We start from the raw sequence: 12,945 nt of genomic DNA on the forward strand, positions 1-12,945 counted from the left end.
CTGTGTGGAGTTTGCATGTTCTGCCTGTGTCCGCGTGGGTTTCATCCGGGTGCTCCGGTTTTCTCCCACAGTCCAAAGTGAGGTGCAAGTGAGGTCAATTGGAGATACAAAATTGTCCATGACTGTGTTTGATATAACCTTGTGAACTGACAAACCTGGTGTGTAATGAGTAACTACCATTCCTGTCATGAATGTAACCAAAGTGTAAAAAACATGACGTTAAAATCCTAATAAACAAACAAACAAACAAACAAACATTAAGGATCCATGTGTTTGTCTTCTTTGCCATCCATATGGCAATACCATGAAGAGCTGGAGGAAGAAGAACCATGTCTTCTAGTCAGTGCTGGACAATTCCAGACCAAATGCCGGACCAAAGTTCAAGGCCTGGATCACAATAACAGGAAAGGCAGTGGGCCATGCAGTCATTCTCCCAGAAGAGCCGGAGGAAGCTTTTGGGCTTGTGATCTGTCAGTGTCCCCCGGCATCTGTGTCAATAGCATTCCTGGGCTGCTGGCAGAGCGTCTCTGTTTGCTTTAGTCCCCGGAGAGCAACGGCCTGATTTACTGTCCTGAGGACAGTGACATAAATTCTGAGTTGCCATCCAGCGGAGACAGCAGTGTCACATGACGGACAGCATTGTTTGGTTTTCGTAGCATGCTACAGACCCCTCTGGAAACGGTGAAAGTAACCTGGCAGCTCGCTTGCAGGCTGCGTGGACTCTGACCACCGTGTTACCTCACACCGACTGTGTTCACAGGCAATATTGAGTAGTGTTTATGCATCAATCAATTTAAGGCCTGGCGAGAAACATGTTCCAGTTTATTTATCCAACAGAGCTTTGCAAAACATGCTGTATATAAAGTGTGATTCAGAATTAAATATTTACTGTTGTAATTGAAATAGTGTTTTGAAAGGAAGACATGCTTACTAGAAGTGATCTGGTTCTATGACTTGTTCTGCAGAAGGTCCTCATGGAGTCACATGACTTTGAGATCTTGTAATTAAAAAATCAGTACACTTACTATTTTACCAGCTGTACATTGTGCATGATAAAATACATAATGTACATGAATACATGAATATTAGGCTGTTCAAAAAAATAGCAGTGCCAGCATTTTTCTTTTAAAACTCAAAAAATGTTTGTATGAAATGAAAATGTTTAAGGTTTCACTTTACTTTAAATTACTGAACTAATATTTAGTGGCATAACAATTGTTTCTGAGATCTGTGTTGCATGGAGTCGACCAACTTCTGGCACCTCTGAACAGGTACTCCAGTCCAGGATGATTACACTACATTCCACAGTTCTTCTGCAATTTTGGGTTTTGCCTAAAAAAAAAAACACGTTTCAGATTTCAGCCCACAAGTTCTCTATGGGATTGATGTCAGGGGATTGGGCTGGCCACTCTATTACCTCAATCTTGTTTGTCTGTAACCAAGATGTCTTGGGTCATTGTCATGTTGAAACACCCATTTTAAGGACATTTCTTCTTCAACATAGGGCAACATGATCTCCTCAAGTATTCTGATATATTTAAACTGATCCATGATCCCTCGTATGAGATAAATAGGCGTAACACCATGGTATGAAAAACATCCCCATAATCATCATTTTGTACCACCATGCTTTACTGTCTTCACAGTGCACTCTGGCTTGAATTCAGTGCTCGGGGGTTGTCTGGCATACTGTCTACAGCCACTAGACCCAAAAAAAAAACAATTTTGCTTCCACCAGTCCACAAAATGTTCCATTTCTCTATGGACCAGTCAATGTGTTCCTTGGCAAATTTGAACCCATTCAGGACACGTCTTTTTCTTAACAACGGGACTTTGCAAGTAGTTCTTGCTGGTAAATGGGCTTCACGTAATCATCTTCTGTACTCACTGGTAACTTCAGATGTTCCTTGATCTTTTTGGAGGTGACCATTGGCTGAACCTTTGCCATTTTGGCTATTCTTCAATCCTTTCAAACAGTAGTTCCATGCTTCCTTCCGTGTCTTTCAGGTTTTGGTTGTCACTTCAAAGCATTTGAGATCATTTTAGCTGAGCAGGCTATAATTTGCTGCACTTCTCTGTATGTTTTTTTCCCTCTACAATCAACTTTTTAATCAAAGTACGCTGTTCATCAGAACAATGTCTGGAACAACCCATTTTACCCAGTATTTCATAAGGAAATGTGCTATGACCAACCTGTGCAACATTTGCCACCATCCTACATTAAATAAGGGCCAAAACTGACACCCGTTCTTCTGCAGAATGAATGACTTCACCAATTGAACTCCTGACTGCTATTATTTTGAACAAGCCCCTTTTAATCAATGCTTCGATTACTCAGAATGAGCGGCATGCATGTCTTAATTGTTGGGTTTGTTTTGTTTTCATTACTCTACTACAGTATATATACTGTATATACAGTATATATATATATATATATATATATATATATATATATATATATATATATATATATATATATATATATATATATATACGTATATACTGTATATAAACAAGGATAATGCACTGGATTTTGTATTGTGGCTTTGCAAAATGTAAGACACAGTATTAGTTTATGACCTGTATGGGGGTTCTTATTGTGTTTTTTATTCGTTATTAACCTCCTAATTGCTAACTGTTGTTTATTGACCCTCTAGCGAACTGCCAACCCCCATGTGAGAACCGTGGCTCGTGCAGTCGCCCCCACACCTGCGTATGCCGTTCTGGCTTTCAGGGAGCCCGCTGTGAGGAGGTAACGCCTGAGCAGGTCTACATCCGAACTGGCACATCCAGAGTTTTAACACCTTATCAGCCTGGCACTGACTCCAGCCAGCACCAGCCAGCTCGCAGGAGACCTACCGAGAGACAGGCAATCGACACCATTCCTAAAACCCAAACACCCAAACCTCCAACCAGCAGGGCACCACATTCAACCGGGTAAGTCTTTTAGCACCTCTCAACCACATACACAGATAATTAAGAGCGGGAAGAAGAGAATTAAAATACCACAGTCAGTTATGAGCTCTAGTTTATGGCATTAACTCATGGGATATGTGAGTCAGAGGTACACAACATGCTAGGGAAGCAGATTTTATTGTTTTATTTCCATAGTATTTATTGTATAATTAATTAGTTAAATAATTGTATTATTTGTTAATCATTATTTAACTGACAAAAGTATTCCATCACTTTTCCTATTAATAAGACTTGGTGGTTGTAACTTAAATATTCAATAAACTTTTTCACTCTTATTTTCCCACTGTCCCTGTCCCAAATTTTTGGAGTGTGTTGTAGGCATCACATTCTAAATTTGTTTGCAGTTTCAAACTACATTGAAGTTATTCAGAAAACACTGGAAATCTTCTTTTTCTATTTGTAAGTTAAATATACACCGATCAACCATAACATTAAAACCACCTCTTTGTTTCTACACTCACTGTCCATTTTATCAGCTATACTTACAATATAGGAGCACTTTGTGGTCCTACAATTACTGACTGTAGTCCATCTGTTTATTTGCATGCTTTGTTAGCCCCCTTTCATGCTTTTATTCAATGGTCGGGACCCCCACAGGACCACTACAGAGCAGGTATTATTTAGGTGTTGGATTATTCTCAGCACTGCAGTGACCCTGACATGGTGGTGGTGTGTTAGTGTGTGTTGTGCTGGTATGAGTGGATCAGACACAGCAGCACTGCTGGAGTTCTTAAACGCCTCACTGTCACTGCTGGACTGACAATAGTCCACCAACCAAAAATATCTAGCCAACAGCGCCCGTGGGCAGCATCCTGTGACCACTGATGAAGATCTCAAAGATGACCAACCTAAACAGCAGCAATAGATGAGCGATCGTCTCTGACTTTACATCAACAAGGTGGACCAACTAGGTGGGAGTGTCTAATAGAGTGGACAGTAAGTGGAAACGGTATTTAAAAACTCCAGCAGCGCTGTTGTGTCTGATCCACTCATACCAGCACAACACACACTAACACACCACCACCATGTCAGTGTCACTGCAGTGCTGAGCATGATCAATCACCCAAGTAATACCTATTCTGTTGTGGTCCAGTGGGGAGTCCTGACCATTGAAGAACAGCATGAAAGGGGGCTTACAAAGCATGCAGAGAAACAGATGGACTACAGTCAGTAATTGTAGAACTACAAAGTGCTTCTATATGGTAAGTGGAGCTGATAAAATGGACAGTGAGTGTAGAAACAAGGAGGTGGTTTTAATGTTATGGCTGATTTCTGTATATTTTTCCTGGAAATGGGGTTTGTATTAAAACAAAACACAAATGTAATTGTTTCAATTAATCAGTCCAGTTTTGACTAAATGTTGACTGTAGGGCAAGAAGGTCCTGGGTTCTGGGTTCGATCCCCAGGTGGGGCGGTCCGGGTCCTTTCTCTGCGGAGTTTGCATGTTCTTCCCGTGTTTGCGTGGGTTTCCTCCGGACGATCCGGTTTCCTCCCACAGTCCAAAGACTTGCAGTCAGGTTAATTGGAGACGCTGAATTGCCCTATAGGTGAATGGGTGTGTGTGTATGTGTATGTGTGTGTGTGTGTATGTGTGTCTGCCCTGCAATGGACTGGCGCCTCGTCCAGGGTGTTACTGTGTGCCTTGCGCCCGTTGAAAAGCTGGGATAGGCTCCAGCACCCCCCCTCCTTGCGACCCTAATTGGATAAGCGGTTAAGAAAGTGAGTAAGTGTGAGTGAGTTGACTGTGGGGCCCTTAAGCAGAGTTTTTCCTCTTAGGAATGCTGGGCACAAATCATTCCCAAAAAATGCTCTGCCACTCCTCTTGTGGTTCTCTTGAGTTTATTGTATTTATGTGATGATTCACCACCGTTGTTTGGTCATTGTTTTCTCCTTATGACTGTGTTTCGTAACATGGTCAGTAGAATGTAAACAGCACTTTTGCAGCACTTTTATGCAGTCCAGTATGACTTTCTGGTGTTTGATGATTCATATCCTATTACTGAGTACTTCTGAAGTTATTTTTTATCTACTGGGGTGCCTTGTTCAATAAACAGCATAAATGTGACACTGATTGGACTTTTAAAGCTTAAAATTATTCTGTATTTGATATGAGCACTATGTATGATATGAGTGACTATGTAGGATAAACTAGGCTTAGTTTATCATGCAGATACATAGTACATAGTGGTGATGTAGATCACAATTTAGAAAATGTGTTAAATCGATGTGAAATGGACAGGGCTTTACTGGGGCTTTAACACTCATATGATTTAAATAATTAAATAATAAAATGTCCAAACCAAGATGAATTGAATTGAGTCTAAAAACAGGCACAAATTACATTCAGTCCATAATGTTGTTTAGCATAAAATGTGAATTTAAATTCAGCCAAATGTGTTCATTATAAAAATTACTTACTGGATTCATTTAAAACAAAGGTACACAACAGTAGCTGGACTCCAGCATAGTTTTGTCAATTTATATTTATTTATGCATTTTCTCACATTTTTCTCCCAATTTTGTATATTCAATTTGTCTTCCGCTGCTGGGGGATCCCCGATTCCAGTCGAGGAGGATATATTTTCTGCTCACGCCTCCTCCGACCCATACACCGTCCTTAGTGGAACCCTTTTTCACCCATGCACTCTGCACAGGCGACTCTATCTGCCAATCAGGGTCCTTACACAGCATTTTAAAGACCCCCACCCACATAGTCTGGTCATCCTGCCCTAGCAGAAACAGTAGCCAATCAGTGTCTTCTGCAGGCACTGCTAATTACGCCTGCTAGATGGTGCCCAGCCGACCGGTAGCAACACCAAGTTTCGAACCCAGGAGTTCATACGCTGGTGTGCTAGTGGAATATCCCGCTGTGCCACCTGGGCGCTCGACATGCTTTTTTAACAGATATCACCTTATGGCCTAGGGAATACTTTGGCAAATCATTGGAAGTAATTACTCAAAAACGTTAACTTCTCTGAGCTAGTGCTCACTTGAGAGTGTAGATGCTAGACTGGCCTGCCTGCACTCCAGACCTGTCTCTCATTAAACTGTGATTATTCGCACAATTTGACAAAGAAGCTTTATGTTTCGCCTGATTGAATGGCAGCATTTAAAAAAAGGAAGTGAGGTAAAGCCGTAGCCTAGTGGATAAGGTACTGGGCCAGTAATCAGAAGGTTGCTGGTTTAAGCCCCACCACTGCCAGGTTGCTGCTGTTGGGCAAGGCCCTTAACCCTCAATTGCTCAGACTGTATACTGTAATGTAAGTCGCTTTGGATAAAGGCATCTGCTGAAAATGTAAATGTAGGTAAGTGCTGCTTAGTGCAAAAGTAAATGAAGCATTACCATTTTCCTTAAGGACGTTTCTGGAACATGTAGTTAAATAGATGTGTGTGGTGTGTAGCTTATTTCCGTATCCATAGAAAATATGACACGCATTGTACCTTACAGAAATCTTGGCTTTGCTTCCCAAACTTAAGTGGTTGGATTAAATACAATGTTATTATAAGAAACATGAAAAGAAGAATCACTTAGCAGCTGTTTATCTAAATAATGTGCTCTGTTTATACTGGAGTAAACTAGCAACCCATTATCATCACATATTTCTTAGTTGACAGTAATTACAACTTAAGAAACAAATCAAAGCAGATGATGGAGGCCCAGATTTATTGTTTTGTTATGACAGCACAGTAAAACCATTAACCCCCCACCAGCTGTTAATAAATAAGCTATCGCTCTGTTCTCCAAAGGCGCATAGGAGGACCAGTAGTTCAGGAAATTCAGAGCAAATTTTACAAAGCCAAGTAAAAATATTATAGTTGGGATTTGCCATAATGAAAGATTATGTAAGTTTCCACTTGCAGAAAAAATGTTTAGTGCTCTTAAGTTAATATATTTCTTGTTAGTCATCGGGCTTCACTAAAAATGACTACTAGCTTTATTCATCACTCAGAGGAATAACCTTAAGTGTTGCTTTTGCTTGTCAGAATCATTTAATTACTAATTAAATTACTAATTAGTCTCTAATAGAATACCCCCAAGCAGTAAAATTGTAATCTTTGTTGCAGCACTCATCTTAAATTATAATCCTGTGTTTTATTTTTATTTAACTCTCACTTTTTTATCAGATTAAATATATAATAGTACATCACTCACTCACTCACTTTCTTAACCGCTTATCCATTAGGGTCACGGGGTGGGCGGTGCTGGAGCCTATCCCATCTTTTCAATGGGTGCAAGGCACACAGTATCACCCTGGACGGGGTGCCAGTCCATCGCAGAGCAGACACACATACACACACACTAGTGGTGGTAAATTCGGTTCATTTTATAGACTCGGGTTAATCTGAGTCACTCAGTAATGTGATCCGGTTCACTTGAGTCACTTGAGTCCACCACCCACCCGTCCAATAAATACAATAAATTACAACTGTAAGGATCCACAGACACATTATTAGGTTACAGATGTTTATTGGTCCTCAAAATTGGTCCTGGTCAATCATAGTGGTTTTTAAAGGACAACGTGTATGAGCCAAAAGCATGTGTACACCTGCCCGTGAGGTTGTTGGACATCCCATTACAAAACCATCAACATTAATATTGAGTTGTGTATGTGGGAATTTGTGCCTGTTCAGTGAGCAGCCTTTATCAGATCGGGCACTCACTTTGGACAGTAAGGCTTGGCTTGTGGTCGGCATTCCAGTTCATCCTAAAGCTGTTCAGCGGTGTTGAGGGCTCTGGGTAGACTAGCACACGCTCCCTCTAACTCATCAAAATCCACCAACCACATAGTTGTACCTCCCTCAGGCACGGCCACGTTCAGGTGTCTGACCAAGTAGGCCGAGCCAGTGCGTTAGACCAAGGGTTTTCAACCTTTTTGGACATGCGCCCCCCTTCGTGTGCCCCCCCCCCAACTTGCGCCACGCCCCCTCCCCTTCGTCAACCACCGCACAGAAATCATTGAGAAAGCTTCTGACAAGCTAAAATAACATAATTAACGTTGTGCACATCATACATACGATGCAATTTTGCTGATTGAAAATATTACTTTAAAAAAATAATACAGTCCGACCCCATCTGAGCCGATTCTATCAGCACATTATATAAATTCGTGGTTCACTTTGGTAAATCATATGCGGTTCTTGCTTTTTGATGTAGATGTGAGCAGAAAACATTACTTCACAGAGTCAAGCAGAGACAAAAGTGCATCAATTACTAAGTTGGTTAGTTCAGGATAATCTGCTCTGACTGACTAAACGTTTAGCCCCACAGGCAGAACGAGTCTGAGTCGGCTCCCGCTCTTTGGTAATAATCAGTATAATTAAGCCCGAGCTTTTTAAGGTAAGCGAGTCACACAAAATGTTCTGTAGTAGTTGGTGTTTATTTACAACCGCAACATTCATTATAACAGTAAACACGGAGAGATGACTGAGAAAAGAAACTTACGCTGCGCTTAAAATGAATTGACTCCTGAATCACTTATATCGATACTGTGAACAGAGCGTCTCTCTTAAAGACACACACACGTCCTATAACAGCAGTCGTTGCTTTTGTCACCGGTTATCTTCACTGTTAGCTTTATTTTGAAGGTTTTTTTCAGACTGAACTGAATAACATTAAATGTGCTTGTGTGCGTGGTCAGTGAGACTAATCAAATATGTCTCCCGTGGGTGAAAAATGAATTGCTTTAGTTTTAGAAGTAAAAAAATCTCGTAATGCCACGCCCCCTGGTCAGGCACTCGCGCCCCCCCAGACAAGTACTCGCGCCCCCCCACAGGTTGAAAACCCCTGCGTTAGACAGCTGTACCAACACATGGAATCTATTCCAAGGTTTAATCAATTGAGAGCCGACTTTAAATGACACCTTGCCTACTTTAGGCTTGCCCACACACCAAAAAAACAAAAACAAACACAGCTTAAACACAAATAACAACAATTGGAACTCACAGGATCCGGGTTAATTGAGACCTCGGACTCGTGATTCCTGATTCAGTACAAAGATTCGAATCATTAACCCGGGTGATTCAGGAACCGCCCAGCTCTAACACACACACATACACACACCCATTCGCCTATAGGGCAGTTCAGTGTCTCCAATTTACCTGACTGCAACCAGAACTTCCGGAGGAAACCCACGCAGACATGGGGAGAACATGCAAACTCCGCACAGAAAGGACCTGGACCACCCCACCTGGGGATCGGACCCAGGACCTTTCTACTGTGAGGCGACAGTGTTTAATAGTACATCAGAGTTATAAAAAAGAGGATTGGCATTGTGTTATATAATGCTCATAATGCTTGTTTTAATCCTCAAACTTTCTAAACCTCTAATTTCTTCATTTAACTTCATTAGGTGGTGGATGATTCTCAGCACTGCAGTGACAATGACATGGTGGTGATGTGTTAGTGTGTGTTGTGCTGGTATGAGTGGATCAGACACAACAGCGCTGCTGGAGTTTTTAAATACTGTGTCCACTCACTGTCCACTCTATTAGACACGCCTGCCTAGTTGGTCCACCTTGTAGATGTAAAGTCAGAGACGATCGCTCATCTATTGCTGCTGTTTGAGTTGGTCATTTTCTTCATTAATGGTCACAGGACGCTGCCCACAGGGCGCTGTTGACTGGATATTTTTGGATGGTGGATTATTCTCAGTCCAGCAGTGACAGTGAAGTGTTTAAAAACACCAGCAGCGCTGCTGTGTCTGATCCACTCATACCACCACAACACACACTAACACACCACCACCATGTCAGTGTCACAGCAGTGCTGAGAATGATTCACCACCCAAACCAACCCTGCTCTGTGGTGGTCCTGTGGGGGTCCTGACCATTGAAGAACAGCATGAAAGGGGGCTAACAAATCATGCAGAGAAATAGATGGACTACAGTCAGTAATTGTAGAACTACAAAGTGCTCCTATATGGCAAGTGGAGTTAATAAAATGGACAGTGAGAGCAGAAACAAGGAGGTGGTTTTAATGTTATGGCTGATTAGTGTATATGTGCATTTTAACATATTTACCTTAAGCTGAAACATTTGCTGTGTTTCTAAGTCTTCTATAAGGGTCTTTCTATAAGAGTAAAGATTTCTACCATAGCAAATAGAGCACCAGGATGTTCCACTGGTTTTGAAGTTTGTGTCAGGTGTCCACATACAAGGGTTCTTCAAAAAGCACTTTTTAAAACTCTATTTATTAAGAATTTCAAATACAAATGACACAATTTTTTACATAGTCACCTTCTGATGCATTTTTCCCAGCATCGTACCAACTTTTTAATGCCATCAGCAAAAAATTATTTTGGTTGATCGCCTAGCCACTGATGCACCGCTGCTTTCACATCATCATCACATGGAGATCTTCTTCCCCTTAAAGCTTTCTTGAGCATCCAAAAAGTTGGAAATCAGATGGTGCTAAATCCGGACTATAGGCTTTCAGATCAGACTATAGGATCCCTTATACTTTTGGCTGTTTATTGCATATGCAGTTCTTTAGAAAACTTGAAGAAAACTTAGTTAGGAATAATTGCAGTCCTCATAAATTAGAAAGTCTGGCTCTTTGTCTAAGATTTCACATATTTCATCCATCACCAGCAATAGAAAACAGTGGTCAGTGCCCAAAATTAAAGTGCCAAGGCTAGACGAACATGTGCAGGAGACCACTTTATGAGGATTAGATGTCCTGCTTTTTTTACTCTGTCTTTCTGCATTTGTTTTTACCTCAAGCCACAAGCTCAGTCTGCTGTAAACATATACACCAGTTTACTTCTGTAAAACTTTTTGCCTCCTGGGCAAAGATCAGGAATCGTGTGCCAGTCTTTGCCCGTAGGTGTGAGGTATGACTGTTATCCTGTGTCTGACGAGGGAGCAACACCTCCTTACTGGCAGACCATGTGCTTCTAAATTGCCCTGCTGTGCATGTGCGTGTAGAGAAGATTGTGCTTGTGCTGGTTTGGGTCCCAGGAGGTATCTTGGCTAAGGGTCATTGGAGGCTGACATAGCGAAGGGCTTAAGCGTTTGTCTGGCTGAGCTGTGTCTGGCTTTCCAGATCCAGATGCCAATTCCACTCTGCTGCTGCCAGTTGGCCTCTTGCTGAAATGAAATCACCATTTGTGGACTGTCAGCAGGGCAGCTTCGGGTTAAAGTGGCTCAGTGTTTGTAAGGAAGCTGTTTGTCAGCAGTGAAAACTGGTTCACCTCAATTACATGACTGCAAAAAGCTACAAGTTTTCTCCAGATGGTGGTGTACTGTTAAATATCTCATGAAAGTCAGTTCAGGGATCACATTTACTTTTATAACTTTTATGACTTTCTCCTGCTTTTTAGACACTGAGCATTTGTGGCCATCCATAACTTCACCATTTATTGTTTCATTGTTAATTGTTCCTGCACCACTGGCTCTTGAGCACCATGAACCGCCATGGACGCCTGCTAGACTTGGTGGGTCAGACAAGTGACTTTGTGCTGAAGAAGACACACCCAAGCACAAAACACTTATGAAAGTACAGTGGGGTCAAAAAGTATTTAGTCAGCCACTGATTGTGCAGGTTCTCCTACTTAGAAAGATGAGAGAGGTCTGTAATTTTCATCATAGGTACACTTCAACTATGAGAGACAAAATGAGAAAAAAAAATTCAGGAAATCACATTGTAGGATTTTTAAAGAATTTATTTGTAAATTATGGTGGAAAATAAGTATTTGGTCAATAACAAACAAGCAAGATTTCTGGCTCTCACAGACCTGTAACTTATTCTTTAAGAAGCTCTTCTGTCCTCCACTCGTTACCTGTATTAATGGCGCCTGTTTGACCTCGTTATCTGTATAAAAGACACCTGTCCACAGCCTCAAAAAGTCAGACTCCAAACTCAACCCTGGCCAAGACCAAAGAGCTGTCGAAGGACACCAGGAAGAAAATTGTAGACCTGCACCAGGCTGGGAAGAGTGAATCTACAATAGGCAAGCAGGTTGGTGTGAATAAATCAACTGTGGGAGCAATTGTAAGAAAATGGAAGACATACAAGACCATTGATAATCTCCCTTGGGGTCAAGATCTCATCCCGTGGGGTCAAAATGATCATGAGAACGGTGAGCAAAAATCCCAGAACTACACGGAGTGACCTGATGAATGACCTGCAGAGAGCTGGGACCAAAGTAAAAAGGCTACCATCAGTAACACACTACGCCGAGAGGGACTCAAATCCTGCAGTGCCAGGCGTGTCCCCCTGCTTAAGCCAGTACATGTCCAGGCCCGTCTGAAGTTTGCCAGAGAGCATATGGATGATCCAGAAGAGGATTGGGAGAATATCATGTGGTCAGATGAAACCAAAATGGAACTTTTTGGTAAAAACTCAACTTGTCGTGTTTAAAGGAAGAAGAAGAACCCAAGAACACCATACCTACTGTGAAGCATGGGGGTGGAAACATCATGCTTTGGGGCTGTTTTTCTGCAAAGGGGACAGGACGACTGATCGGTGTTAAGGGAAGAATGAACGGGGCCATGTATCGTGATATTTCAAGCCAAAACCTCCTTCCATCAGTGAGAGCATTGAAGATGGAACGTGGCTGGGTCTTCCAGCATGACAATGATCCCAAACACACCGCTCGGGCAACGAAGGAGTGGCTCCGTAAAAAGCATTTGAAGGTCCTGGAGTGGCCTAATCAGTCTCCAGACCTCAACCCCATAGAATATTTGTGCAGTTCGTGTTGCCCAGCGACAGCCCCAAAACATCACTGCTCTAGAGGAGATCTGCATGGAGGAATGGGCCAAAATACCAGCTACAGTGTGTGCAAACCTGGTGAAGACTTACAGGAAACGTTTCACCTATGTCATTGCCAGCAAAGGTTATGTTACAAAGTATTGAGTTGAACTTTTGTTATTGACCAAATACTTATTTTCCACCATAATTTACAAATAAATTCTTTAAAAATCCTACAATGTGATTTCCTGGATTTTTTCTCATTTTGTCTCTCATAG

General features: G+C 41.7%; 1 protein-coding gene across 1 annotated transcript in view; it reads left to right on the forward strand.

Moving 5' to 3' along the window:
- The window catches only part of LOC134324860 (latent-transforming growth factor beta-binding protein 2-like), a 218,081-nt gene that overhangs the window by 39,349 nt on the left and 165,787 nt on the right, over nucleotides 1-12,945 (forward strand). The window contains exon 3 of the mRNA XM_063006740.1: nucleotides 2,658-2,937. Within this exon, the coding sequence (XP_062862810.1) occupies nucleotides 2,658-2,937 (280 nt within the window). The remainder of the gene's footprint in view (nucleotides 1-2,657; nucleotides 2,938-12,945) is intronic.

Source organism: Trichomycterus rosablanca, chromosome 13 (genome assembly GCF_030014385.1).
Source record: "Trichomycterus rosablanca isolate fTriRos1 chromosome 13, fTriRos1.hap1, whole genome shotgun sequence".
Taxonomy (NCBI): domain Eukaryota; kingdom Metazoa; phylum Chordata; class Actinopteri; order Siluriformes; family Trichomycteridae; genus Trichomycterus; species Trichomycterus rosablanca.